Here is a 27623-nt window from a genome sequence, read left to right on the forward strand (position 1 = left end):
TTTTTTTTTTTTTTTTTTTTTTTTTTTTTTTAAATAAAGCGCAAGAAAGAAGAAAAAAAGGCTAAGATCATTAAGCAGTTCAGTAAAACAACCTTAATTTTTCTAAGAATTTAGCTGAGCCCAGCCAGCTCATTTCAGATGTATATTCTGGCCTCTTTGGTGGTTCTTCCCAACCTGGCATTTCTGATTCCCTGTCTGCCCCTCCTTTCCCTCCCACATGCTTGACCTCCAACAGCATTCCTTTGCTTGTCTTAAGACCTTACATGTCGTTTCACTCTCCCTCTCCCCCCAAGAATGTGATCCTGGCCTGAGCTCTCTAAATGTGTGTAGCAAGGATAAAACTTGCCTCGCTTGGCTGCCCCCTTGTTTGGAAACTCACCCTAAACATTTCCACATGGTTTGCACTCTTTTTGCACAGCTAAAATTTTTCAGGGTTTTCTTTGCCTTTAAACATTTTCTTCTTTTAAAAAAACCCTCCAGCGTCTTCTACCTTGGGCTGCTGGCACTGACCTCGCCTTGTTACTGTTCGCATTTCTTTTGTACCTTTTTGCAGCTGAAATCTCTATGGGCTTTTAAATCTGTCAGCAGCCGCTACCAGGCTCAGTGTGCAATTTAGCTCACTGTTTTCACAAGTTTCCCAGCCCTGAATGCTTTCCAAGTGAGCCATTGTTGGGCTGAGTTAAAGAGGTATTGTCTCTGCCTGGGCTAGGTTAGTGTGGGTGCCAGAATCTGCATGTGCAGCGTTCTTAGCTCTGCAATGTCATCTTGATATTGGACCCCTGGACACTTCCTTCTCCAAACACTTTTGAATATATAGGGAAAAGAAAACCCTGCCAAAATTGATTCATTGAAACATTATTGGAAGCTTGTTTTTATATGGCTGAAACTGTCATCTAGACATTTTTGTTTGTCCCTGCTCATGCAGGCTGCTTGCTGTGAAGACCATTCTTATTTGTTTAATACCCATTAGCACCTGAAACTGGCAGCTGTGATTGGAGTCCTGTTCTGGTCAGTGCTGAATAAACACAGAACAAGTAGCAGTCTCTGTTTTGGTTATTTTAAAGACACATTGTATAGAAAGACAGTCTATTGTTATCCACTTTTTACAGAAGAGAAAATGAAGCTGGGAAATTTGGTGGTATATCCAGAGGGAGCTTGTGACAGTTGGGTGTCAGTTTCAGATTACAGAATTATCCTTCATTTTACAAATGGAAGGTTGGCTAGTCTCAAAAAAGGTGTGTTCCACTGACCTCACTTTTCTTAATAGAGACTGAATTTGCTGGTCTGGTCAACCTGCTATGATGCTGTGTGGAGATAACATCCTTTATGTCTGAAATGCTGGTTTTCTTTTGCTGGGGACTGTGTGGTTCAGAGGACAAACATCTGGACAAGCATTTCAAACTGTAGGTTGCTGATGACATTACTGCCACTAGACAACTGTCTGACCTTTGGTTAAAGATATGATGATTTCACTGTTCTCCCTCTCTGGAAGACCAAGCTGGTACTGCAGGCCAGGAAGAAGGTGTGTTGAATTTTTGGCCTTTCTGTAAAGAGTTGTAAGGAGTGTATGTGTCACGTAAGCCAGTTCTTTGATTTTTTTTTTTTATTTTTTTTTTTTACTTCATGCAGTTCATGTAATCTTTTCCATCCTTGAATAATTATTAGTAATGAAAGTTTGACAAGAGAGTTGTTCAGGCTGCTTCTCTTCACAGGTTCTGCTCTGACAGGGAGAACTCACAATAGCAGGGTTAAAATTATGAAGCCAATAAGTCCTCTGCCTTTTGATTGAAGGCTAGTCAACATACCCTATCCAGATTTCTCTCAACTTATTAGAAGTTACCAATGCAGCTATTGACTTTTTTTTCTTTTTTCCCCCTGTTTTTCACAATCTTTAGGATGAATTGGATCTCACAGACAAGAACAGAGAGGCTATGTTTGCACTCCCTCCAGAGAAGAAATGGCAAATTTACTGCAGCAAAAAGAAGGTATTTCTGTTGTCCTGATTGAAGTAGCTCACCAATAAATTCTGTGTGCATGTATAATCACTGATATACATCTAGATTTGAACTACATGTTTACTCAAGAACATGATTAAGTGATGTAAGGATTTTTATCAGCATGAATATGGCACAACTTTCTTATAAGTAGTGTATGCTTGTGTGATTTCTGAAGAGAATGTTAACAAGTTAAAAACATACTTTATCCCATTTTGAATCTTTTACATTTTTTTTTTTTCTTTGATCTGGAAGAAAAGCTAACATGGAAATGTTTCAAGGAATTTTTAAAAACTTTTGTAGGTTGCTTAGAATAGAATATATATTGCTGAAATCCTTCAGAATATCTTCAAACATCTGTAAAATACATAATAATAGTGATGTCTTAAAACTTGGTAGTTCAAGGTCTTCCAGAGCTTGTAAGAAATGTTCTGGTATTGCACTGGAAGGTGAAGAAGACCTGCTCCTATCAATTCCTGTGTAATGCTTCTCCGTTCAGGGTATTCAAATTTCTGACAAACTGGTGAGATGGACAGTAAATCAGAGGCTGATATATCACACTGAGTATTTTGTCACTGGCAGAATGATAGCCAAGGGAACTGACAAGTTGTATCATTGCTGTGAAACTTGTAAAAGAGGAATTCCTGCAGGAGTGGTGTGGTGGAAAAGTTTTGCTGCTCTAGGAGAGAGACAGACAGTCAGAAACGAAGATAGTCCCAATAGCATGTATTCATTAACAATAAATGTTAGGGGGAAAAGGTGTGGTGAATTTGTTGGTTAGTTTTATTTCCCAAATGTGCAAGTCATAGTATGAGATGCATAACAGTCTTTATATGTGAGTCTGCATAACAGAATGGAAGAGGTTTAAATTTCAGTACTGAAGATGGAAGACTGAAACCCTGATCGTGGTCCTTCTGAGTTTGTGTTTGCTGCCTTTCTTTCGTTGGAGGGTGGGGAAAATTGGCTTTCTTACCATGTAATTAAAGAAAACAGTCAAACCAATCAGATGGGTGCTTTACATATGTGTTGCTTTTGGTTGAAATGCATCACACAGGGAAGTTGCTAGCAACAAATCGGTTACAATGCCTCTGAGCTAGCAGTAATTCACAAGTGCCTAAGAGCAGTCTAGGCTCGCTTGTCTTTGGGGCCTTCTCCATTCTTATTCCGGCTGGTACACAGAACTTGCAAGTGGAGGGAAGGTGCAGGCTCCAGTGATTAGTATCTGCTTTACATTTTTGCTGGCCAGCTCAGCTGGCTTTTTCATCTCTGGTGGGAGAGGTTCTATTTGTAGCCGTCTTAGAGAACCACACATTCCACCTCCCAGACCAGTCAGCCTTGGCAGGAAGATTCAGGCTTTAATGTATTTAATATGTTGGTTGGATTCACTACATTACACTTTTTTTTTTTTTTTTTTTTTTTTAATCAGTGGATTTGATATAAGAATCTTGAAGACCTTCAGAGTTAAAGAATCTGCGTACTGGAAAATCTTTATAATGCATTTATAGTGCAACCTCAGTTAGCTGAACTCCAGCTATCCAAAATGATGTGCTAACTGGAACAGGATACTGTTGCCAGATGTCTATTCATTACATTGTAGATACTTTCAATTACTTGAAACCTTAACTGCCCAATGTTATTGTTTCCCTCACACAGGCAGGGAGATGATAGGTGATGACATCTCTCTCTCTCTCTAGCCTACTATCTAATCCACCTATCATCATTTTTCAGTGACAGAGAAGCTTGTTGCAGGCTTCCCTTTACAGGAAAGCTGTATTTTCCCTGAAGAATTTGCAATCTAGCTTTAGCCACAAAGGGCCCACTTCCTCACTCGGTGGAATGCTGTCAGCCATCCAGGACGGGCCCTCAGAGAGCTCTGTCTTGCTGATGTTGGGTTCTCTGAGTTTCCTGGGAAGCAAGGGCTCTATGCTCTGTAATGTGGCAAGTGAACACATTATGAACTAGAAGGTCCAAAAGTGCAGGTTGAGGCAACTGTTCGCAATCATTAATCTCAGATGCCTTTTCTAGTCTAAAAGTAACGGAAGGTCAGAGCTTCCCGTTTTGCTTCAAAGGTGGCAAGATTAGTAGACTGTGTTAAGAAAACAAATGTCACTTGTAGAAATGAAGGTGTTGTAGGCACAATGTCCATTTATCTTGGCAGTTAGACTTTGGATACAAACTTCTATGGTACTTGTTCACAGTGTGGTAGCAGAAAGTCACTATTGGATCATAAAACTCATTCCACCTGTTTCTGACACCAAGTCTTTCTGAAGAAGTGGAGGAAGACATAGATGTCTTGTGCATTTGAAGTTATATTCCAGGGGCACAGCTTGCTAATCAACATTCCACAGTGCTCAAAGGAGATTCAGTTCTGGATTGAAATGTCGTGATTTTGGGTGATATCTACAGAGGAGTGTTCACACTGTATTATACAGCCATGCATGCTTTGGTCACTTTTGGCCATTCCAGGTTCGTATCTGAAACCGTTAGTACTAAAACCAAAGCACCAGTTGTTTCTTCTAGAGGAGTCGCTTCAGCTATCAGAGTTAATGAATGCTTCACTCTTATCTGTGGAGTAGCTATTTGCAAGGAATAAAGGCTGATCTGATGGAAAATATTCATGTGTTCTCAGTCTCAGCTGTCTTCTACCTTGCCATTAATAATTACAGAGTGGCCAATGAGAGATGCAGTTGTCTTAATTTGCATCAGAAGTATCATTAATCAGTAACCACTGATGGCACCCTGACCCTCTAGCCAAAACATCGGTACTACATGTTTTAGATAGCCCCTTTCTCTGTAGTATGAACTTCCCCTGATACCATATTGAGTTATAAGTAAAGCCATATGTAGACAGAATGCAAATGATGATATCCTCACCCAGCTCAGGTACTTTATTATGGTTTTATTTAGGATAATTTTTCAAGTCTCACCATCAGATAAAATTTAGATTTACATAAAACATATAATTAACTTCTGTAATTCCTTCCTGTAAGATTATCTCTACTTTTCCTACTAGTTATATATTTTGCAAGAATTAGATCAAGCACTAGACCTTGCTTTCAGGTGTATTTATTTGTAAATTTCTGTTATCAAGGTTTAGAAAACTGCTGTTATTCAGAGCTCTTTTACCAGGAGCTGGTACTAAAGTACATAATCTCATCGAATATCAATCAATTAATGATACAGAAATAAAAAGTTGTCAGCTTAATTATTTCACCCGTAAATGAGCTCATATTTGGATCTCAAAAAGGGTAGAAAATGCAGGTATTGCACTGCTTTGGCACATGTTGCTTTGAATGCAATCTGTTTCTCAGAATAAGGCCTCATTGTATGTGCAGTATCTTATTGCCTTCTGTACAATTCTGCAAGCTCTTAGACTTTTTACTATGAAATGGAAAGCAAGTCAAGTTGTTTTCTTTTTATGGCCTTTCCTGCCTCCAGAGACTAATTTGTAAAGCTTCAGTTGAGCAGATTTTAGTAGGAAGCACACGCGTTTTGCAGAGTTAAACAAGTTATGTTTTGGTTGTTTTCTTGGTGGTTTGTTTTTTTTTTTTTTTTTTTTTTTTTTTTTTTTTTTTACTTCTGTGTTTCTTTGAGGGAAAAATTGGTAGCAAATCTCTTCCCAGAGTGGACAGCTGTATCGTACAGCTTCTCCCGGACAAACAAACCAAACCATCAAAAATCTCAATCCTAATAACTATGTTATTCTTCTGATCTTGGTTGTATCCTAGAATAGCTGCTTTGAGTTGATTGTGCTTTCCCTTCTCGAGTGAAATTGTTGAAACTCAAGTAGTGAAGCATTAATCAGCACACTCCAACTTTCTGGAAAGAGGCGTTTATGACATCTGAAAAAAGAGTACATGCTTATAATCCTTAAATTGATTATACTTTTTCTGTCATGGGAAACAGATCTAGAGAAAGGCTTCTCCACAATAGCAAAATGGGCTTTAAAAATTCTGAGGAAAATTTATCTGAATTATACATTGTAACAGCCAATATGCAGAAAAGAGGATTTCCTTATGATTCCATCCCCTGGATTTTATTTTTTTTTTTAATGTGTTAACTGTATTTTTCATCTACCTGATGAATAAAATCTAGTAAATTGATATGAGAATAGGAGTTGGGAAATGCTTTGGTTCTGGAAGTCTTTGATCTAAATTGTTGTTATAATTTCAAAGAACTTTTCATTATTATGTTTATATATAAATGCATTTCTCACTTCCTGAAAGAAAGAGTAGCAAAGTTAGGAAACTCTCTGGCAACGGTCTGGCCATGCATCCTCTCGAACCTTTTCCCTGCACTATATACGTATGCCTTGGCTGCATGCAATATACTTTTTTCCTTCCTCCTTCCTCTCTCTGTCTTTCCTCCTCCAAGGTACAGTCTTAAAAATCTGAAGGTATTTTCAGTTTAAGCACCATTTGTTCTTTTCCTTGCTGCACCTATCTGTTTTCTAAGGTATTGCTGTAGGAATGAATTTTGTGGTGAAGTCTCCAGACTTGGGATTGTTCATTACAAGGAGGAGGAAGGATGGAGTGGAAGGCACTTTTCTGCATTACACAGTTGCTTAGGTGTTTGAATCCTTTGGACTGAGGTCACAGGTCAATGCTGAAACCGGTGAAGCTGCAGTTCAGGTGCATCACCTTGTGTTCAGTTCACTTTTCCTAATGGGAGGGTTGCATTCAGCCCCACATTAGGCTTTAGAATGCCCTGGGGAATCCTAGCCTTAGTCAGACTTTTAACTTTTAGTAGTTTTACTGCAGTCTTTTTATACCATTTGCAGCTCAATTTAACAGACTCCCACTTTGGTTCCATGCTGGCTGTCTAACATAATGGAGATAATGCTTACATGTCAGGCTTTGGGGTTTTTTTTCTTTCTTTGAGAGTTTCTGTTTGAGCTTTGCCCTTGAGGTTTGCATTGTCAGCAAAATGTCACCATAAAAAGCATAGCTTGATATTGTGCAGCTGAATATAGAGTAAGATACTTCTGTCCTCCATGTCCATGCCCATGCCTACCTTCAGACTCTTGCAGAGCTCTAAGCAAAATTTCCAATCCAAACCCAGGCTGTATTACTGCTATAAACCCTGCTTGAAACCCAGCTAAAGTTCCACCTTTCAGAGAGTGCAGTTCACCGTATACCTTGGATTCATCCTCCTGTTAAAACTATAAATATAAAAGTTAATTCATATGTATAATATAAAATCATATATGTATGTGTGTATAAAAAAAAAAAAATCTGCTGGCAGAACCTAGGCTGCTTTTGTAGCTTTTGATTTAATGACTTTAGCCTACTAGGTATGAAGCAGAAGATGGTTGCAAATATAAAATCTGGAGTCCTCTTTGCCTTTGGGGAAAACTTTCTGAAGAGTGAAAGTTCCTGCACCTACTGTTTTGTTCTTGGTTTGCTCTGTTCTGTGTTTTTGCACTGTGAAGTGTAGTTTCAGCTTGGTTAAGATGGAAAGGCAGTTATTTCTTAGCTAAATTGAACTGGCATGGCTTTTCTTCCAAAGCCCTGAGGTCTTTGCATTTAAGGCTTTATATGGAAGCTCTAAGAGCAGGAGGCAGCATTACATCTGCTGTATTTAAACAGGAGTTCTGCAATTCTTGCTGTAGGAAAGTGTTAGTTTCTTTGGGTACCTACTTTAAAGTAGGAGATATACATGGAGATATTCAGAGGAAGATAGATATTCCCTAAAGAAGAGAGAAAATGGATCTTCATCTGGTCTCATTTAGTGATACAATATGCCAGATGAAGATCACACCATTGTGTTGTCTGAGTGTGGGTTTTTGGTTTTGTATTGTCTGATCCGAGCTATGAAAGCCCTTTGGGGCTCATCCTTTCTGAGTGCCAAGCACATGGTTGTCTCATAATAAATGAAGTGGGTGGTTTGAAGTTGTATTGTTTTCAATTCTATCTCCTTGCAGTATTTTTTCCTCTTTGAAATACTCTTAGAGTCTGTTATTGATTTGGAATATTAAACTGTTTTGGTTTTGGATTTATAGCTATAAGGAGCATTTAATGTGTCCCTTATAAGTTCCCTTCTTTAGAGTTGTTATTCCACCCGCTGTATCTGGGAGCAACAGACATGAATACACAAGACGATGCGCTGCACTATTTGAGAAGCCATTTGTAAGGCGTCCCAGTTTAATGAGGCTTGGATGTGACTTTCTGCATGAAGTGTTTAGAGGGAGTACAGGTGGGTGTGTGGGTGGGTGCTTCTATCTTCCCTGGTAATTCTGAAAAATGCACAGTAACCCTCACAACAGATGTGATAGTCTAAAAGCAAAAGCATTTACTAGACAGCAGGAGGCTGAAGAAGCTGTGTGGGACTTGAAGTGACTAGTGCAAGTGTCTTGCTGGCTAAAGGATGAGGATATCTGATGACACAGGGAAAAGTCCACCCAAAGCCACACTGGAGCTGGAGAATTGGACGTTTTCTGTAGTCTTTGGTGCATCAGAAAAGTGTTTCTCTTCCTACCAGTGCTTTAGAAGTTTGTGGCAGGAGTTCAACTCTTCAGACAACATTTTAATTTAGCTCAGTATTCAAACCTTGACAATGACCTGAAGAACCTGATCTGATTTTGAAATTAGCTCTGCTTTGAGCAGGTCCCTTCTGCCCTTGGCCTGCTCCATCCTAAATTGTTTTGTGATTCTCTGAGCTGACCATGAATCAAACTAGGAAAGCAGCTGTATGGCCCTATAAAGAAAGGGGGCAACAAAGTAGGCTCTGTGCAACCTACTATCTCTTGTGTTATTGCTATGAGACCAACTCCTTGAAATAGGCCGTAGCAGAAAACATTATTTGGTTCCCTCCCAGTGCCTGGGATCCATGGTTGCTTTTGGTCTGAGTGACCGCATGACTTCCTTAGCTCAGGAGACTGCTGGTGAAACAGTCTGAAATGTGGAATTTCTCAAATGAATTCTCTGAAAACAGACATGCTTGCAGTTAGCCTATGGCTCAGTGGAAATCTCATAACACTGGTAAGTCACAGTGGGAGGATGTTGCCCTTTGCAAACCGCGACATTCCTTCAGCTGGATGTTTGGAAAATGCCAGCAATTGTGGAGTTAACTTGCTCTTTTCCCACCAGCATCTGTTCCTTTTTCTGTTAACAGAATGACTTCATGCTCAGATGTTTGGGATGATTTGTTAGCTTGATGCTGACATTGGGTCGTTCCAGTATCTTTAGGTATAGAAGACAGGCACATGGCTTCAAGAATTACTGTTATAAATGCAAGTAGGATTTAGAGCAGTAAATTCAGAAACACTGGCCTATGACAAGGACAGGACATAATGGGAAACCACAAAATGCAGCAAGAGTGTCACTAATGCTGTACACGTTTCCTGGTTAGTGGTGCGCTTGGGTCTTTTCAGTGTGAAAGAGCTCTTTGATTAATGGTAGCTGTTAATGTGTGTTGAAGGCTGAAGCAGTAGGTCCCAAATTTGGGGAAGATAGTGAATACAGTGTAAAATAAAGCCTAAAATGATATGCATTTCCTTCTACATCATTTAATGTAGAGAATGTGTTCTCACTGGGAGAATAAAACTTGAGATTCATATAAGACAACGTCTCATACTTTCATGGTTCCATACAGTGAACTTTTTTCTCATCTCACATAAGTATAAATTTGTTGATGTTGACCCCATTATTCCCTGTGTAGGTCAGCATACCCGAGAAGAAATATTGGACATTTTCCTTTCCTTATTTTTCCTTTCTATAGCAAGTACCCGAACAATATAGTAGGTTTAATGATGTGAGACTACTCTTTTTTTTTTTTTCTTTCCCCTGGAGTCACTCTTATAGTGGCTTAAAGGATGAATTTGGTGTCAAGGAGGCAAAAATGCTTGCACAATTCAGCTGATACACCATTATTACATATTCGTGATACCTAAAAGACCACATTGTAGCAGAAATAAGAGGAGATAATGAGTTTTTTCAAATTGTTCGTTTTACCTTAATTTGTGTTTTCCATGCTGCAATGCTAACAGTTACAGACACATTTATTTATGTTGGTATAAGAAGTTATTTTGAGTCAAGGCCTTGCAATTATATATTTATTTATGTGTAATCAAAAAGTCTTCTCTTCACCGCCTCGCCATGGGAACAACATGGAATATTTTTAGTTTCTTCCTCCTGCTTCTTCTCTTTCTCTTCAACAGGAAAGGTTAGCTGTTGCTTAGAAAATGCCTTCCCAGCTCTTTTGTTCAGACTGCTGAAGAAATAAATGCCATAAACTTGCTATGGTATTTGCTATAGATATTCTGACTATGTAGAATTTTGGTGTCCATCTTGCAGTTCTGCATTTTTCAGGTGTACTACTAGTGCTTCAGTTGAAGCTAGCATTCAACACTTCTCAAAAATCAGGCCCAAAATAGTCCTGAGTTCATACAGTGATAGTTGGAAAATTGTCATCATCGTGTCTAATGCTGTGTTTCACATTTGGCTTGCATTCTGTGGGAGTTTGAGAGAGTTCAGTGGGAGCAGATTTGACCCTACCATGGGAAAAAAAAAAAAAAAAAAGATAAAATAATAAGAGAAAAAAAAAACCCCAAACATTTATCCAGCTGTCATCCTACTAAAATGGTGTAATTTACTGTATTTAGGAACAAAAATAATGGTGAGTAATCCAGTTCTGCTGTATGGGAGGTACATGTAAATGTTGATTGTGTGATTTAGTTGCTGCCACTGGATTATGTTCTGTCCTTGTCTGTCCTCTTGCAAAAGTACTGGGTCTCCGCAATCCAAGTATGAGTCAGTCCTGCTGATGGTATGTGATAATAATAATATATACTATGTACAATGCAGTTCTCGCCATTCAGATTAGTTTTAGGTGTGGATAAACAAGAGCAAAGAATATGTAAATAGCTAGCATATTTCTCTGGTACACAAGAAGCAGATTTGGCACAGACCAGGGTTCACTCTTCTCTGTATTCTGAATTTCACTGAATGCTCACTAGGCTTTCAAAAGCCAGGAATACTGAGCAGGAAGAGTTGCTGAATTCACTATATTTTCAGTGAAATGTATAGAAACAGGCACAGTAAAAATTGTTGCCAGGATCTAGTGACAACCATGAAGAGAAAGAAAGTTCCTTCTATTGTTCTGGAGAATTGTTGAGTTTTCATTACTGTCAGATGTGACAGTTTCAGCCACACACCTGAACTGAGGTAAAAATCGTATTGTCTTCCATGATATTCAGTCATCTGTTGAAAGGCACCTGGCATCTCAAACACTTTGCAGATGTAATTGGCAAGAGAAATGAAAACTGGGAGAAATTAAAGTGTTTTACCTAAATTTATGGAAAGAAGAGAGACAAAGCAACTGAATGATACACTCAAATATTGGGTTAGCAACTTAAAAGCCATGGGCCTCTCAGTCTGTATTTATTCCCTTTCTTCACCTATCCAACAGCTCCTAACTTTACTGTTGCTTCAATAGTGGCTGGGGTTAAACTAGGGAGAGAAATAGGAAATATGTGGCTGCTCTGACTGTCCAGCTGTCATCACCCTTAGTAAAAGGGCCCAGAGCAGAATTGAACTGGAGCAAGCAGCAGTGTCAGTGGAAAAACACAGTGGACATGCTGTGGACAGTGAAGAGAAACCTTTTAGAGTTTGACATTAACAAATTCTGTGTGTGTTCCTGGAAGCACTTGTCCTAGGTAGTTGTTCTGGCTCTAGGTAGGTGTGTTCTAGGTAGTTCTGTGTGCCTTTGAGCATGGCTAGTGACATTTCATTCCCATCAACAAACAACATGCAGGGTGATTGCCATGAATGGTAGGTAACTTTATTTTATTTTGTAAAGACTGTAAGTGGTTGCTTGCTGGAGATAAGCAGAGTAGGACAAAAAGAGAAACTTGCAGTGCAAGCATGTGGCAAACGGGAGGCTCAGGTACACAGGCTGGGCTCTTCTGTGGCTTTTCACACTGCCTAAAGCATTCCAGGAAGAGAAGGAAGAAAGGAAGTGAGTAAAGAGATGATCCAAAGGGCATAAATACTGGTAGAGTAGGGGTACAGTTGAAAACAGTGCTGTTGGAAAGGGAACAAGGTAAGCTGAATGGGTGAGGAGAAAGCCCCTTCCTTTAGCCACAGCATGTTGACTATGAGCTAAACAGGATTAATGCTAGAATGAAAATGTATACACAATACTTTTACATAACATGGAGTAAAATGTAGTAGGGACAGTGCAGATCTTGAGTGTGAAGGAAACAATAGAGTAGGTCCCACTGCTACTGCTTAGGATTTGTTGGGATAGTGACAGATTGTTGGCTTCACCTGCAACAGGAATTACTGCAGAACCTCAACCCTGACCTCAAACTTGCCACAGGTTTGTGGGGGCAGAGCTGTGGTTCAGGAGTACAGTCTAAGTCCACAGCCGTGCAACTGGAGAGCAGGCTGTGTCCATGAGAAATATTTTGTCGTCTTCTGAAGAACCCCTGAGTAGAATGATCATGAACTGACCTCCTGACTTGTAGGATCCTCCATAGTGGAGATTTCCCTTCACCTCCAAAAGAAGTATACAGAATGGGCTGAAGGAAGGTAAGCTCCTGAGTACTTCTTCATGGGAAGTGCAGGAAATAAATGAATTGCCTTATTTGGCTATTATTTAGATTATACACTTATCAGCTGCAAAATGGGAGTTGATTGTTTGGGGTCTTGTGAAAAATAGAGCATATAAGAGGTTTTAAACATGAGTATGGATTTCAGCTAATAGGACAGAATGATCTTTAGGCAGCAACAGATTTAGGAGAACATATTCAACAAGAGACCAACTTCTTTGACAAAGGTAAAACATTCAGTGGAAGAACAATGCGTAATACTGGTAGAGTTCAATTTGGCAAGTAAGCTTTGTCCTGAGGGCTGAAGGTACTGGATAATTCAGTGTGGCCTCAGCTGTACAAGAGGACAAGCTGTACTCTTGGTCACTGCTCTATATTCGTAAGTTCATGCCTGGTGATGGTGGATTCCCCATCCTACAGCAGGGCTAAATGTTTAAAGAGGGACAAGCACAGTTGCACAATCTGTAAATGATGAGGAGGATGATGCAGTTAATGCTGACAGCAAGTTCACATCTGTCTGTATTGAGGAGAATGATAAAAAGCCAACAGAAGAGAAAGAAGAGAAGGAAGGTTCTTAAAACTAAGTGTACTATGCAACCCTGCTATAATTTAAAGTTCCTTAAAAAGGGATTCTATCCATCAGTAATTTATAATGTCTTGTGACAGACTTATTCTTGATTTAAATATTATACAGTTCATTAAATCAGTGTTAGAGAATTCTGAGGTTTCAGAAAAAAAAATAATTCTTATCTTCAGTTTATAACACTGCACCGACAACCTTTCCACCTGCCAGGTATGGCATTCCAGTCCATTTTCAGTGAGAAACTATGAATCTGTGCGTGTGTGTGTGTGTGTGCGCGTGTGTGCGTGCGATGATCTGACATGTTTTCTGGAAGATAAGAAATAAATGCATGGCCTTCATCTCCACTGATACCAATTAAAGTAATTAATTTAAAGTGGGTTTGAGTGTTAGAAAAAGGTTGGAAATAATACTCTGGGTATATACAACGTACAACTTCTAGAGCTGCTATATCAGTGGGTGCTTGGGAAGAAAAAAAAAAGTCATGGATGGAATAAGCAGTTCAAAACAAAGCATATATTTAACTTTATTGGAAAGTTTTTCAGCCTGTGGTAGGGCAAATTGTCTTTCAGAAATGACTGATAATCATTAGTCATTTTAATTTCTAAAGGTTGCTGAAGTTCAGCAGCATTAAGTTTCTCTTATTATAATGAAAAGATTTCAAAGACGGAATCTTTGTCCTTCATAAATGTATCCTTCTTTCACTTTTACACTTTTAGACTTGATTATGTTTTGTGGCAGTGAGTTCTGCAGTTTGGCAGTATAAGGCATTTTGTGATGTAACTGATAATATCAAGACCTTGACTTTTCCTTTAAAAGGCTGGTTAGTAACCAGCATCAGAGGTCATTATTAGGTCTGTCAAGTTACTGGCAGCAGGGCAGAAAAAAAAAAAAAAAAAAAAAAAATCCAAAAAAGAAAAAAACTTCCTGTGGTCTGTTAGGTCAAATATTCCTGTGTCACAATCCAGTGAACTGGAAGCATGTATGGCTGTACCTGACCTTTATGAGAGACAGTTAGGACTACTCAGTTGCATGCTCCAGCTGATAATTAATGAATATTCCCTTTTAATAAGTTATACAGTAGACTGCTTTTGTGGCAGAAGGTTTAGTATCTGCACATCAGTAGCTTAATTCCAGGGAGAGAAGTAATGTTTCTTTTTCTCGCTTTGGATAAATTGTGCTTAAAAGGCTTGGATTTAGCACCCTCCCAAAAACCCAGAGAATATTTGTGGAAATGCTACTCACAGAGTCTAGAAACGGAGCACTGACCACATCTGTCTGGTGAATGGCTCAGTCCTATGGTCTGTCCTCCTTCAAAGTTAGCATCGCTTGGGACATGGTTGGCTTTTTGGGGGTGTAAATGTCTGAAAAGCTTAGATGTATTTTAGTTGCACGTCTGAATTAGTATTTCATCCCACAGCAGATTAAGCACATTTTGTGTCTTTTAATGAAAGTGCTTTTTATTTATGCAACTTCGGCTGCTCTGAACTGACAAATAGCCAATAGGATGGGGAGTGTGTTAATAAACAGGTAAATGTTTCTTTGAAAGCTGAACTTCTCTGTAAAGTGAAGAAAATTCAGTAAGTCAGTCACAGAAAAAAAGGGAGAACGGTGATTTGGATGAAAGCGCAGTACAACTTCAGTGTGGATTGATTCCTGGCTGTGCTACAGATTCCCTGTGTAAAAGGGAACTGTGTAATTGTCTGCATCCCATTTTCCTTGTTTCTGCTGATCTCACTGAATGAGAGACTCAAAAACCTAATATGTGATTTTTTTTAAGGACCTTTGACAGTGTAGAATGCAAGGTGTTACAAGATTTTATTGTATTCAGCATTAATAGCAGATGTTGCAATAAATTGACTCTTTTTTAGAAGTATCTGAAGGGAGAAGAGTAACGCTTGTGGAAAATGAAGCACAAGTGATAACCATCTTCCACTCTCCAAGCAAACAAAACCCCTAACTTCTTTATAGTGGCCACAGTATTTATGTGGAGAGCAAGGGCCATGCACCTCACTTTGAAACTGAACATATACACAAGTCTTAATCCTGCACATCTCAGATGAACGTTTTACCAGCTAAGCTGATGTTCTGAAGAGTGTGGGAAGGCTTCATCCAATAGCAGAGAATCTTTATCCAGCAAATCTTTAATCTCAGCTGGTGTAAGCCATGCTAAAAGTTAAAGCTTCAGTGAACTGGCATTAAAAAAAAAAACCAAAAACCAACAAAAAAACAAAACCCAACCAAAACTGAAATGAATTCAGTGTCCCCAGTCCAATTCCCGTTACCTTTTAATGGGAAATATGAAAAAAATAGCTGCAGGGAACTTAGTATGAAAAAGTACATATTTCACTTTTTCTTAAAAGGTATTAGTTTCTTGTAATGACTCGAACTCCATTATTTATATTTTCTGAACTGTATGTGATGATGCTGACCCTTCACACCAGGTTAAATGACCAGTCTTTCAGCACTGTGAGGTACTAGAATCATGCATACAGGCTGTTGAGAGGAGGAACCACACTAACCTTAATGTGGCTTTTGCCAGAAAATGCAATTCTTTGTGACCCAAGTAGAAACTTGAGCATGCATTGTCTGGACATGATACAGTGAACAAGCTGGAACAGGAATTTATATTACAGTAGCCTCATATTCTTCATCTGTGTTTACATGCTGGTTTTATTGGTATAGAGTGGAGCTCTATGAATGGTTCCTTGCCCAAGAAATATCTTTAAACTCACATTCTGCAGCATCAGGTATGTGGCTCTCATTCTGTTCTGAACAGTGCAAAGCAGTAAGGTTGGCCGCAGTTCTGAAGAGATGGGTTTGAGAAGGAAGTCATGCTGCCAAGGAATAGGTATCATTCCAACAGAACCCATACTTATTGTATGACATCCATTACATATAGTGTATTTCTTGATGCATCTGTTCAAGGAGGAAGTGTTATTTTAGTTTTCATGTTATCACAGGGGCGTGTGTGCAGGTAGTGTCCACCTAATGGTTGGACACCCAGGGATGCCAAGCACCTGCTGGGCCCAGGGAGTTGGGATTTTTACACTGCATAAAAACGTGATATACATGGTGGTGGAAATAAGAAAGCTTTGGGTTCATCCATGTCTGTTCCTAGCTCTGCCAGTGATTTCCTGGACTAGTTTTAATTGTCATATCACCATATATGTCTCCCTGTTTCATCTGCAGGAAAGAAGCCTTGTAAAGTTACTAATTTTGTGGACGTATTTATTATTGCTCTGACATGCTCTGATTTTCAGGGCAAGTTCTAGAGAACCTCTCAACATGGTTTGGTGTCCATTTGGTGCAGAGTAAAATACTGATGTGTCATCACTGTAAATTGAAACACAGTGCTCACCACAAAAGAGCTTCAATGAAGGCAGTTACTGTTCAGGCTTTCCCTGTACTTTTTCTTTCAAGACTGAAACCATCTCGAAAGAAGCGCCCACCATATAAACAGTTTCTTTCATTTTCATGATCCACTCAGCCATGAGTATCTGGAATTTCCACATGATTTCTGTAACACTAGTGTTTAATACTTCTTTGTAAAAACTTTCACAACAAATGCAGTGGTCTTTAATTCTTGATTCTGTCTGTTATGGCAGTCTTTGTATTGCAAATGCTTGTACCACTGACGTGGAATCCACTAAAGGTCTCTGCTCTCTAGAAAACAGCTTGCCCAATGAATCAGGTCTCCTAGGATTTGCAAAAAGTCTTGCAGGATCAGCTGAGCTGTGCACACAATACTTTGTTTTATTTTGTTTCATTTTGATAGGTTCAGATGGCCCAAATATTTGCAGAAATCCATTAAGTCCTATTTGGGATGAAGTCATAAGTTCCACTTTCCACCAAGGCATGGAGCGTGTCCAAATTAGTGTCAAAGCCTATATAATACCTTGGCTATATAGCAGGCTTGTACAGTATCAAGATCCTGTTTTCACAGCAGTTACATAGTTGTTACTCCAGTGAAGAATGATATGGCCCCTTATAAAGTCCACAAGCTGACGTCTGTTTTTTAATGTAATATTTACACTGTTCAAGGAGCTAAGAGAAGGCTTTACTTTAATAGATTCCTTCAGCTAATGTTTTCCCTTATACAGACGGGTTATTGTTTCCAGCTTTTGATACCTATGTGACTTTGTATATTAGGGCCTCATTTTTTTGGTTTGGCTTTTTTTTTTTTTTTTTTTTCCCCCTCTGTATCTTCTGGAGCAAGGCAATTTCCATTATCATCAAGTTGCCTTGCAGTTTTCTCTGAGGTTTTATTTGACGGTCAAAACCCTGAAGACATTAAAACCAAACCCAACCCCCAGCATCCTGATGTTACCCCTCTCCCCAAATTCTTTCCTATTTTTGACTTATCTTCCTCTCTCTGGGTACATGGTACAACAATTTCTTGCCATGGCCAGAAACTCACATAGTTTAGGCAATGAAATTATTTTTTCCAATGGCTCTGATGCTACTGGTGTGAACCTGTCTTTTGAAAATGTTGCCCAGGAGATTGCTATAAATAACACTGTGCTACTAAATAATTTCATGGCGCTGTATAAAAACCTATATGTGCATCTTGAATATAGGTAGCTTTCTGGAGCTTCATAGTGGAAATTAAGTACCAGGCTTTAAGTACATAATGACATTTACTCTATTGAAGTTAAACACACACTGACAGCCATAAAATTCTGGTATGAGTAGGGAGCATGGAAGACCAGTGAAATTAGATGGATTTTTCTGCTTAATGTGCTTCTGGGTCGAAACAACTTCAGAAAGTGGAGACTGCATAGTGGAGTATCTGCTAAAACTTTTTCAACCTCAGCAATGTATAGCTTCAGTCTGGGCTTTAGTTCAGGAAAAAAACTTACACTTACTATATTCCACTGAAATAAATTTTCTCCCAATTCTAATTAGAAACAACATCAAAAGACTTACAGACTCAGAGTTCAGACCAATTTGTAGTGAATGGAGGATGGTCAAAAGCAGGATATGTCAAGGACCTTATCTCATTTTTCAAGCGATTCTCATATACAGATATACTTTAGGGATCAGAGTAATCCTTGGTTCTTGCTGTGAAATTTCTGACGGTTTAGGTTCAGGTAAGAAATTATTCAGAATTCTGATTTTTTAAAATTTTTTTAGTGTATTTATCCTGATGCACTTCAGCATGCATGTCTAAACTAAACATCTAAGAAAGGTTATTTGCAGCATTCCACCATTTAGATTTTTATTTTTCCACTGAAGAATTTTAAGGAGAAGTATTGAAGCTTTTGGGATATAAAGGATGGATCCAGGCATTTCTTAATTGACATGTGTTTGTTTCTTTACTTGGAGTTCAGAGTGGAGGCAAGAGAATGCATACGTATTTCCTGTTCTGACAATGTCACCTGTACTCTGCAAACAATCATAGCTGTCACATGGACGTCTATATTTCTAGGCTAAGAAAAATTTCTCAAGGGCATATGAGCACACTTTGCACTTCGGATTGGTGGCTCAACGTGATTGCCTGCAGAATTACTCTGGATATAGCTCCCCATCTCTATTGTTCTCTTTGGGGATGATAAGATTATCTTATAAAAATAATGCTTGTTGTATGTTTTAATTTATTTTTCCATCAGCAAGGTCACATATTGACTTTTTCATGGGAGGTTAAGGTCTACCAAGTTCTAACCATTGTCAGGGTTATGATTGTCACTAGATATTCTATACAGAAAAGGGGCAGCAAAAGTCAGTCTACTCATAACATGTGGTGTAGCAATTCTAACTGGCTATTGGTAGGGAGTTGCATATTTCTATAACGTGCCATTTGACGTGGATGTGGGTCTATCAAATTCCTGATGATTGTGGCCAGGAAAGGGAAGTAAGGAAAAACTAGCAGAACTCACTTAATTTGAAAAAGATCACCTTTGGTGGGTGCAAAGCATCTGTGAATGTAATTGATATCTCTTGCCACTTTGCCAACCTCTTGTACTTTTCATATAACAGTAGTCTACTATATGATGCTTTGTTTAAAAATCTTCTGCTCTTCTTAATTGTTCAGTTGGATGCAAGGGCTGAATAAACAGTTGTGATCTGTATAGGATGTGTCTGTACTGCAGTCCTAAGCTAGAAGGGGACAAAGCTGTTTCGTTGGTATGGAGATACTACTCCTTGTCATGAATGGAGATATTCCTTTAGTTTACATGTTGAAAGACCAGTGGAACAAAGAGAGGGGAAGGAAAGATTCAAGTCTCAGTCATGATTTTTGGTTTCAATTCTAAACGCAAAGATGGTGGGGTTTTTTTTTGTGCAGAGTTGTTCCCACCTGTTGGTATGTAGCCTGGCAGGAGCTTGTCAGGTAGCAAGGTGTTTTTTGAATGTGGTCCAGCAGGGAGCATGTAGAGCTATTTCTCATCTCTAAACCAAACAGTTTTGGAATAGCTGAGGTACTCTGCTAGACCTACACATTTAATATCGTTCTGTATATCTTCCAGAGTAACTTTTCTAGTATGAGTAAGCATTTGTACACAGACAACATTGGTGAGATCCACACAGTCTTCATACATCTTTGGACATCCTTAGGATGAGTCACATGGTTCAATCTCTTATCATATGCTAGAAGTCTTAATATGAATTATTTGTAGTTTATAATGGGAGATTAGGATCCTAGAAACCCATCCTCATTTTGACAGTGATATTATGCCTATCTAGAAATAGAGAATGAAATCTCCAGTTCCAGTGTTTGACTACCCTGTTGGTAAAGAAATGCTTCTTAATGTCCAGCCTAAAGCTCTTCTTTTGTTTATCATGTCAAAATGAGGCAGTCTTTTGACTTCTTCACAGGTTCCTTGATTTTTTTTTAATTTATTTTTTTTCTCCATAGCAGACGTTAAACCCCTTTCCTGGTGAGTCCCACCATCAATCTAGCAGTAGAGAGGCAAAATAATTTATAATATCTGTCAATATAAAGCTACAAAATGTAAACGTGTAAATGAGCTATCCTTCTACTTGGAAATATAGTACGTTTAAGGGACTGAGATTTGCTGCTTAGATGCCAAAGGTAACTGTGTCTCCATCAAACTTTATTTTCTGTGTTTAATAACTTAGCTGAAGGGGATTCTCTTTATCTGACACACTACGGTGACAGTGCTAACATTACAGTTTCAGAAATGTTTCTAATAAATGCTGCACATCCATGTGCATTAGACAAGAATACGGGGGGACATACCACAATAAAGAGCAGTGCAGTGAAGAATCCCAGATGGTTCTACAGTGGCATTTAATCTTGTAAAACCTCCTTGTGTAACCTTGTTTAACTTTCTGTTTCAGGAACAAGAAGATCCTAATAAGCTTGCTACCAGCTGGCCAGATTACTACATTGACCGCATCAATTCCATGGCAGCAGTAAGTTACCTCTCGTGCAAAGCAGGGAAGATATGCTATCATAGAGATGTGTTTCTTTAGGAAGAAGTCCCCAAAGGAGAAGAATGTTAGCACAAATGCAAGACTGATTTAAAATAAGACTTCTGAAAGAAGATGAGTATGTGTATTAAGAAAGAGCCTTGCTCTGCCAGAAGAATAGATTAGAAAGCACCATAAGCATTTCCAGTTTTTATTTCTACAATACTGAGCACTGAAGGCAATCAGATTAGATTCTGGAATGAAAACTCAAGAGAATATTTGATGAATCAGAAAAGCAACTATTTGAAAACTAGGTAAAGTTTTGTTTTGTTGTGTGGTTTCAAATTGATTTCTAACTAATCTGCAAGATAACACTGGGTTTATTATTATAGTTTACTAGAAGAATTATAGAACAGGTAGCTGTTTATGTCAAATAATATCCATTTATATAAGAATGGATAAATAGAGGAATATAAGGCCGTAATACCTTAGACATCAGATACAAGCCAATGAGATATTTGAGGAAAAGTTTTTTAGTTGTCCTTGTTGAATAGCTGTATATGTCTCTTCCTCTGAAGCATCCATTAGAGCTGGTCACCAGCAGAAGCAGCACACCTGAGTATAGTGTCTACTGATCTCCTTTGATATGGTAGCTCTTTTATCTTGAAATTTGATCCTTTTACTGATTTTATAGTCAAATTTTGCCTCCCATTATTCATATGCAATGTCCATTCAGCTTTTTTGGCAGCTGCGAAGAAGTGATGGTAGAATTCTGATCCCTGCGCCTTAGGTAGCACACCTTGTTTGTTTACTTATGCTTTTATGTTTGATTTCTAAAGGCTTCTCTGCACATTTTTTATTGTGGTTATGAGCTATAAAGTAATTTCATAAAAATAATGCCTTATTGGATGCTAAATGTGTCAATACTGATCCATTTCTCATGGTGAAATACATCTGGGTCATTACAAATGTATCAAGATTTACAAGGTATTATAACTTTAAGAGTAAAAGAGAAAAACTGGTTTCTATTGTGAGTCATGAATAAACAAAATTATCACATTCCTTCATGCCAGGTTTTCTTGAGGCAGAGTAATAGAATAGAAAGAATATGGACTTGTTTTGAGAAATAGATTGAGCTTTTGTGACTGGCGTGGCACTGTGCTTTGATTTCCTGACTGAACAAATTTGCTCTAGAAGGGCTATTAAGGCGGGGGGGGGGGGAAAGTATGAAACCTTGCAATGTCACTGAGCCAAATACTTCTGGTAGAATTTGATCCAAGGCCTCTTGAATCTACTGAAAGTTTTTCCATTGATTTCAGTGACTTTTGGATTAGTCTTTAAATGATCTTGATGTAAACCTGGAGTGAATACGTACACACCACTATTGTAAATCTGGATCAGATCCATGGAATGAGACTATACTTTGGCCTATGTTTCTAATTTTAAACATGTTTTAACAGCACCAATAAACACCAGCCCCAGTAATGTTGTTTGCATGCCTCAGCACTGAATGATTGATAACCTTTTATTTCGCTTCAGGCCTCATGATTTACTCTTATGCTTGAAGTGCTGTGAAGACCCTTTGGGGTTAAAACCCCTGCTTCTGATTTACCACTTTTAGGCAGGTGAAACTTGGTTGACTTGATTTCACGGGAATTGTATCAGTGGAAAACTGAAGTAATACAGATGAGAAGCAGCTCCTACACATTTTAAAAGACATGTTCTATTCATTATTATTTAGACCTCTGAGATTCTTAACTTCCAAATGGTTATTTTGGGTCCCTTGTAATTTCAGTCCTAAATTTAGTGGTGTGGTTTTTTAAATTTTTTTTTTTTTTTTTTTTTAAACTGTGTCCAAGTGGAGTTGGCTCAGAAGTCGTGAAAGAAAAACATGTTTCATGTTGCTTCCTGACACTGTCTAGTCTATTTCAGTTTGTGTCCCTTGGGCACTATCAGGTATTGCAATATTTTAATTAGAAATATTGCAAGAAGTATTAAAGTTGAAATAGTAGCAATAATCGCAGAGGTGTTAGTTTAAATCCCTAAGTCCTGTTTTTTTTAGTAAAATTTAATCTTTGCATCTCCTGTGAAGTAACTGCATAAGAATCATTTACATGCAGTTTTCACATCTCTTTCTATATCCTTTTGCTTAATTGATATTTTTCTGGTATTAGATTGGCAGAAAAGTTTACCTGCTGATAAAATAGAAATGGCTGCTTTATCCTGTTGATATCATTAAATATTTTTCTGTGGCTTTCAGCAGGCCAAGGCCTCTGTGCTCAAGGATCTTTTTCTCAGAAGATCCGTTGCAGCGTTACCCATCATATCTGCCCCTCACAGATTATGTGAGAGAGCAATGTGGTGATTCCTGACATGTTTGACATTCCCTACTTGTAACCTCAGACCACTATGTTAGGAAGCACTTTAGGTCATAGATTCCTGATCCAGTTCAAAAAGCCATGCATTTTAGGCACAGTTCTGTTCCCACAATTGTTTTTGTTGCTGTGACTTTTTAAATTTTAATAGTTTTTACACCCAATTCTCACAAGAGTATACAACGTTAAAACTGGAGTCTGTAGTGTGCAGTTCCTGTGGAGGGACTCTCCCATCCTTCAGGTAGCCTGACTGAAAGGAAGGAACCAAGTAGGTCATTGGTAGACTGTCTTCTAGACCAATCCTTAAGAGAAGGGACAGCTGCTAATTTAGAAAGAGAAGCCTCCAAATTTGCCTGGTACTCTAATGTCTACGTGCTATAAATAATACCAGTGATTGTGGAGAGCTTGCACACCCACAATTAGAGACCATTTCCATTATCAAGGTCATTGTCATCTACTGATTCATGTTTTCTTAACGCACAAAACTTCTTTTCTTGAAAGTGGAGCAGCTGCCCTGTTAATATCACTCGTAAAGAAATATCCCTGTACTACTCCTGCCCTCCTCACCCCAGGATACTGTCTGCTGGGCAGCACAAATAAACACAGCCCTCACTTCACTGGGGAGGAAAACTTTTGAACAGCACTGTGTTGCTTTTATGAGCTTGGCTGTGTATGCATTTTCACAGAGAGACTTTCAGGTGAACAGTAGTTGCAGATCCAGCTTTTCTGGAGAGATGGCTCTGTCAAGAGTATGAGACAAGGGTCAAGATTAATAAATACAGCTGTAACCAAGCCCTTTTCCTTGACTCAGAAAGCATTTGTTCAGGGCAGAGCAGCTTCATGGGACATCAAAAAAAATATCTCTTTCAGCAGAATTTAGCAGGTGGATGATAACTCTCTCCTCCATCTGGGTTAGGTGATATCTATGTTACTTTAAATTTATTTGCTTGAAAGTTCAGGTTTTTAAAATTACATCTATTCATACTTGATGATTCATAGTTTATTCTCTTAGTTTAGCCTTAATGTAGTTAGAGATGTGGTGCACTCTGAAGTTCAACTGACTTCTTTTCTTTGAAGAAATGTTTTAAAGTAGTATTGTCTAGGTATGTCATAGGAGGCATGTAATACAATATTTTTAAATCACACTTTGATTTTAATTTTACTTATATTTGTTTATGAACTGAAAGTGATTAAATAATGATAACACTTTGTTGGTTATGATTTTAGACAAGATCTAAAGAAAAAGATAGGACTATAATGAAAAATCAGAACATCCAGGTTGCTTTTTCACTTTTATTCTATTTGCTTCTTTCTTTTTTTCATTGCATTTGTGTGAGACTGTTAAGTAAAACTAGGTCCATCATATAGTGTACTGCTGATGCTAGTTCATGCCCTTTTTTTCATTGTTCTTTTTTCTCTCTCTTTCTCACATGTACTGTCATTATGGTCCTGTATTTTCCTTCCCAGCAGTTTAGGGGAATGATTAGCCACTAGGATAAGGTGTGGGAATTAATCTGTGCTTTTAATAAAACTAAAATATTTAATATTAAATGGAGCCAAATCTTCAAAAGTAATGTCTTGGACTACCTGAAGTTTTACACATCAAATTCCATGTGAATGATTGTTTTCACAAATTTGTGAACTTTTTTGAACTCGCAAATCAAGTAACTAGATGCTATACTTTCCTGGGTGATGCACTTAATCTGGAGAAATTTAAATATGCATAATGTGCTTGTAAAAATAAGCCTTATGTATACCACTCTTTAGCAACTGGATAAGGACCTGGCACTATTTTGCTTCCTCTTTCTGGTATGTTTGGTTAACTGATAGTAACTAGCTGCATCCTCGGCGCATCAGTGCTTGGGTAGTCCTCGAGTGCAGTTCGTAGTTCAGGGAAGCAATTCATCAGTCAGCCACATTTAATGAAATCCAGCCTCAGATAATGACAGTTCTCTCCCCTTTGTCTCTTAGGGACAATTATGTTTTCTATAATTCTTGCCGAGAAAGCTATTTCATAATGCAAACGCGTGACCAGTATGCCTTTAGAGAGGGCATGAGGATTTGAGTTCCTGACCATGAAGAAAAGTGAGAAATGAAGGGCTCTTGGCTGCCTGCAGCTTTAGAAAAGGGGTTTTCTATAATCACCCTCTGTTGTAAAGGCAGGATTATTTGTATTTGTTTCATTTGGAAATGGGCCTTTTTTTTCCTCTGAACAAAATACTGTTGAGTACCTTCCTACCATCCATTTGCTTTCTCCCCACAATGGCTCAGAGGAGAAATTAAGCCGTTGGAGGAATGGGAGCCTTTCAAAGGAGCATTTATGGGCCAAAGGAAAGATGACCAGATGGGCTGTCACCCAAGAAAATACAAATCAAGCCCCATATCACGCCCCAGGACTCTGCCATTGGGATTCCATAATGCCTGTTCAGGATTTCTGTTTATTTTTCAAAGAGGGGGATCATATATGGCTTGGCTTAAGCATTTCAATTTATGTTGCTGGCTGTCGGGGGATGCTGGCAAAAGATAAAACATCATCAGCTCATTTTCCATCAGTAGCGCTCTGTCATTCCATTAGGGCAGGAAATAGCTTGCTCTGTTACTGAGTGAATTTGACTTTAGCGTGGATCAGAGAGAGGACCCCTAGAGTTAAACACATCTCCTTATGCCAGCTGTTCAGTATAAGACAGCAAGGCATGTAGCCAAATGACCACCCTCAGGATCCGACATGCACCACGTGGTTTGCAAAAGCAAGCAACGTGGGAGCACTTCCAAGGGAAGTGAGGTGTTGGGCTGGTGGGGTGGGGAGGAGAGTTAAAGGAAGTTCCCATGAGAGGAAGGTTTTCTTTGGTGCTTGCTAAATAGTAAAATAAAGACTTAAACATTTTGCTGTAATGGGCCATAATTGTAGTTACTTGGATTCCACCACAGAGGGGTATAATATCAGATCTCTGATAGATGATACTAGTTTAATTGGGTTATTCATCTGAGAAGGGGTTCAGAGTTGCTCTCCAGATATTACTGAGTGATATCCCTGAGAAGTCCTGCAATAAGAGAGTCATTTATCCTCCCTGTTTTACAGTTAAAGAGGCTAAGAAGACATAGCTATAGGCTAAGAATTCCCAGCGTTGAGTCTTGACTTTTTGAAAAGCCAGTGGTGAGCCTGAATGGTATATGCGATGGGCAAATGAAGAGTATTGCTTCACATCACAAGGTTGCAGTGGTGCTGAGTGTAGATCTGGGACCCTGATTTCCTGTTATATCACTTTTTTTAATAGCATTGTTTGACTTTGAAAATCTTATTTTTTGTGTGTATTCCACTCATCATCTTTCACCATAATTTTCAGTGACCCACAGCATCTTCAGTTCCAGTTAACTGGAAGCTCTATTTATCTCAGCCTGCACTCTGGGGGAAAATCTAGTCTCTACGTGTTTCAGTTCACTTGTTAAAAATCAGGGACAGGGATTTTATGATGATCCAGCTTTTTGCAATAAATGCTTCTAATTAGCAAGGGCAAAGTATATAGGGAAAATCTATCTGAAAACAGGTTATGTGCTTGGTGTGGGGAAGAAAAAAAATCAAACTTGTATGTACACAAACTGTAATTCAGGGTGCTTGCAGGCTGTTTAATCACTTGAAGAAAAAGATTTTATGCTTTGAAACCTGACACACAAATCTGGGGTTTTTCTCTTCCCCCCATCTCTCGAGTCATGTCAGTGTAATAAAAGATATTACCTCTCCCTACAAACTTTGCCTCTCATATCCATAGATCACCATGCAGATCACTGTTCCAAATTAGGTACAGTTTTCTGAGGGCATACTGGCAAGCATGATTTTTGGGGGGTAATCTGAGAACCCTAGTTTAGCCAGTGTGGCAAAGCAGTATGCTGCTGCCAGTCCACATGAGCAGCCTCATCTGGATTCAGTTTTGTAGCTGAGGCGCTGCTTTCCTGGTGAGAGGTCGGCAGGCACCTCAGCATGGGTTGATGGGATAGTTGTTTTTCATAATTCCCGGCCTGTCTCTTAGCTTCCAGGCAGCCTGAGCTTTCCTGATTGTCATCCTCTTTTCTGAACAGATGCAGACTCTGTATGCTTTCGATGAAGAAGAAACAGAAATGAAAAATAAAATAGTTGAAGACTTGAAGACAGCTCTGCGGACTCAGCCCATGAGGTAATGTTATTTGTCTTTCATCACAATTCACTGCCTCCCTATGGTCAGATGTGACATGGGAAAGAGTGGCACAGACAGAAACCTCATTGTCTCACCTCACACAAACCTCTCTGATATTTCAGACAATCCACAGAGAACCCTGCAAGTCCCTAGGTCTGCCTAGTTGGAAGGGCACACTAATGCTGAAGCATGTAGCTTCAGGAAAATAAAAGACGAAGTCTGATGTGAAAAACCTGTGGCAGATATGTGCAAATACCAGTAATGACTATGAAGATCAGATTTTAGACTTCATAGCCCCCTGAATGTCCCATGTGATTTGATTCATGTTGGGCAAAATCTCAGCCTGTACTCTGAACTTTGAATTCAAGCTTCCCCTTATCTTTAGTAATGTGAACTGTTTGGTACAAAGCAGCTAATCCATCTGACATCACCTGGTTTGGCATTCTTCCTGTTCTATGTGTAACTGTGGTGTAGAGAAATGTTAAGAGACTTTATTGTGTACTGTGTCTTTGAAGGTAAGGTCATCTTTGTTTTTCTGGGAACAAAGCTCCAAACAATAGCAAACTAACAAGCATAGAA

General features: G+C 38.8%; 1 protein-coding gene across 3 annotated transcripts in view; it reads left to right on the plus strand.

The window, feature by feature from the left end:
- The window catches only part of DAAM2 (dishevelled associated activator of morphogenesis 2), a 187229-nt gene that overhangs the window by 86528 nt on the left and 73078 nt on the right, over positions 1-27623 (plus strand). For all 3 annotated transcript variants that reach the window (XM_026844832.1, XM_026844831.1, XM_026844830.1), the window contains exons 3-5: positions 1896-1985; positions 20429-20503; positions 26950-27044. In XM_026844832.1, coding sequence (XP_026700633.1) covers positions 1896-1985; positions 20429-20503; positions 26950-27044 — 260 coding nt within the window. The remainder of the gene's footprint in view (positions 1-1895; positions 1986-20428; positions 20504-26949; positions 27045-27623) is intronic.

The sequence above is a fragment of the Athene cunicularia genome (genome assembly GCF_003259725.1).
Source record: "Athene cunicularia isolate RWA chromosome 3 unlocalized genomic scaffold, athCun1 chr3_part1, whole genome shotgun sequence".
In the NCBI taxonomy this organism is placed as follows: Eukaryota; Metazoa; Chordata; class Aves; order Strigiformes; family Strigidae; genus Athene; species Athene cunicularia.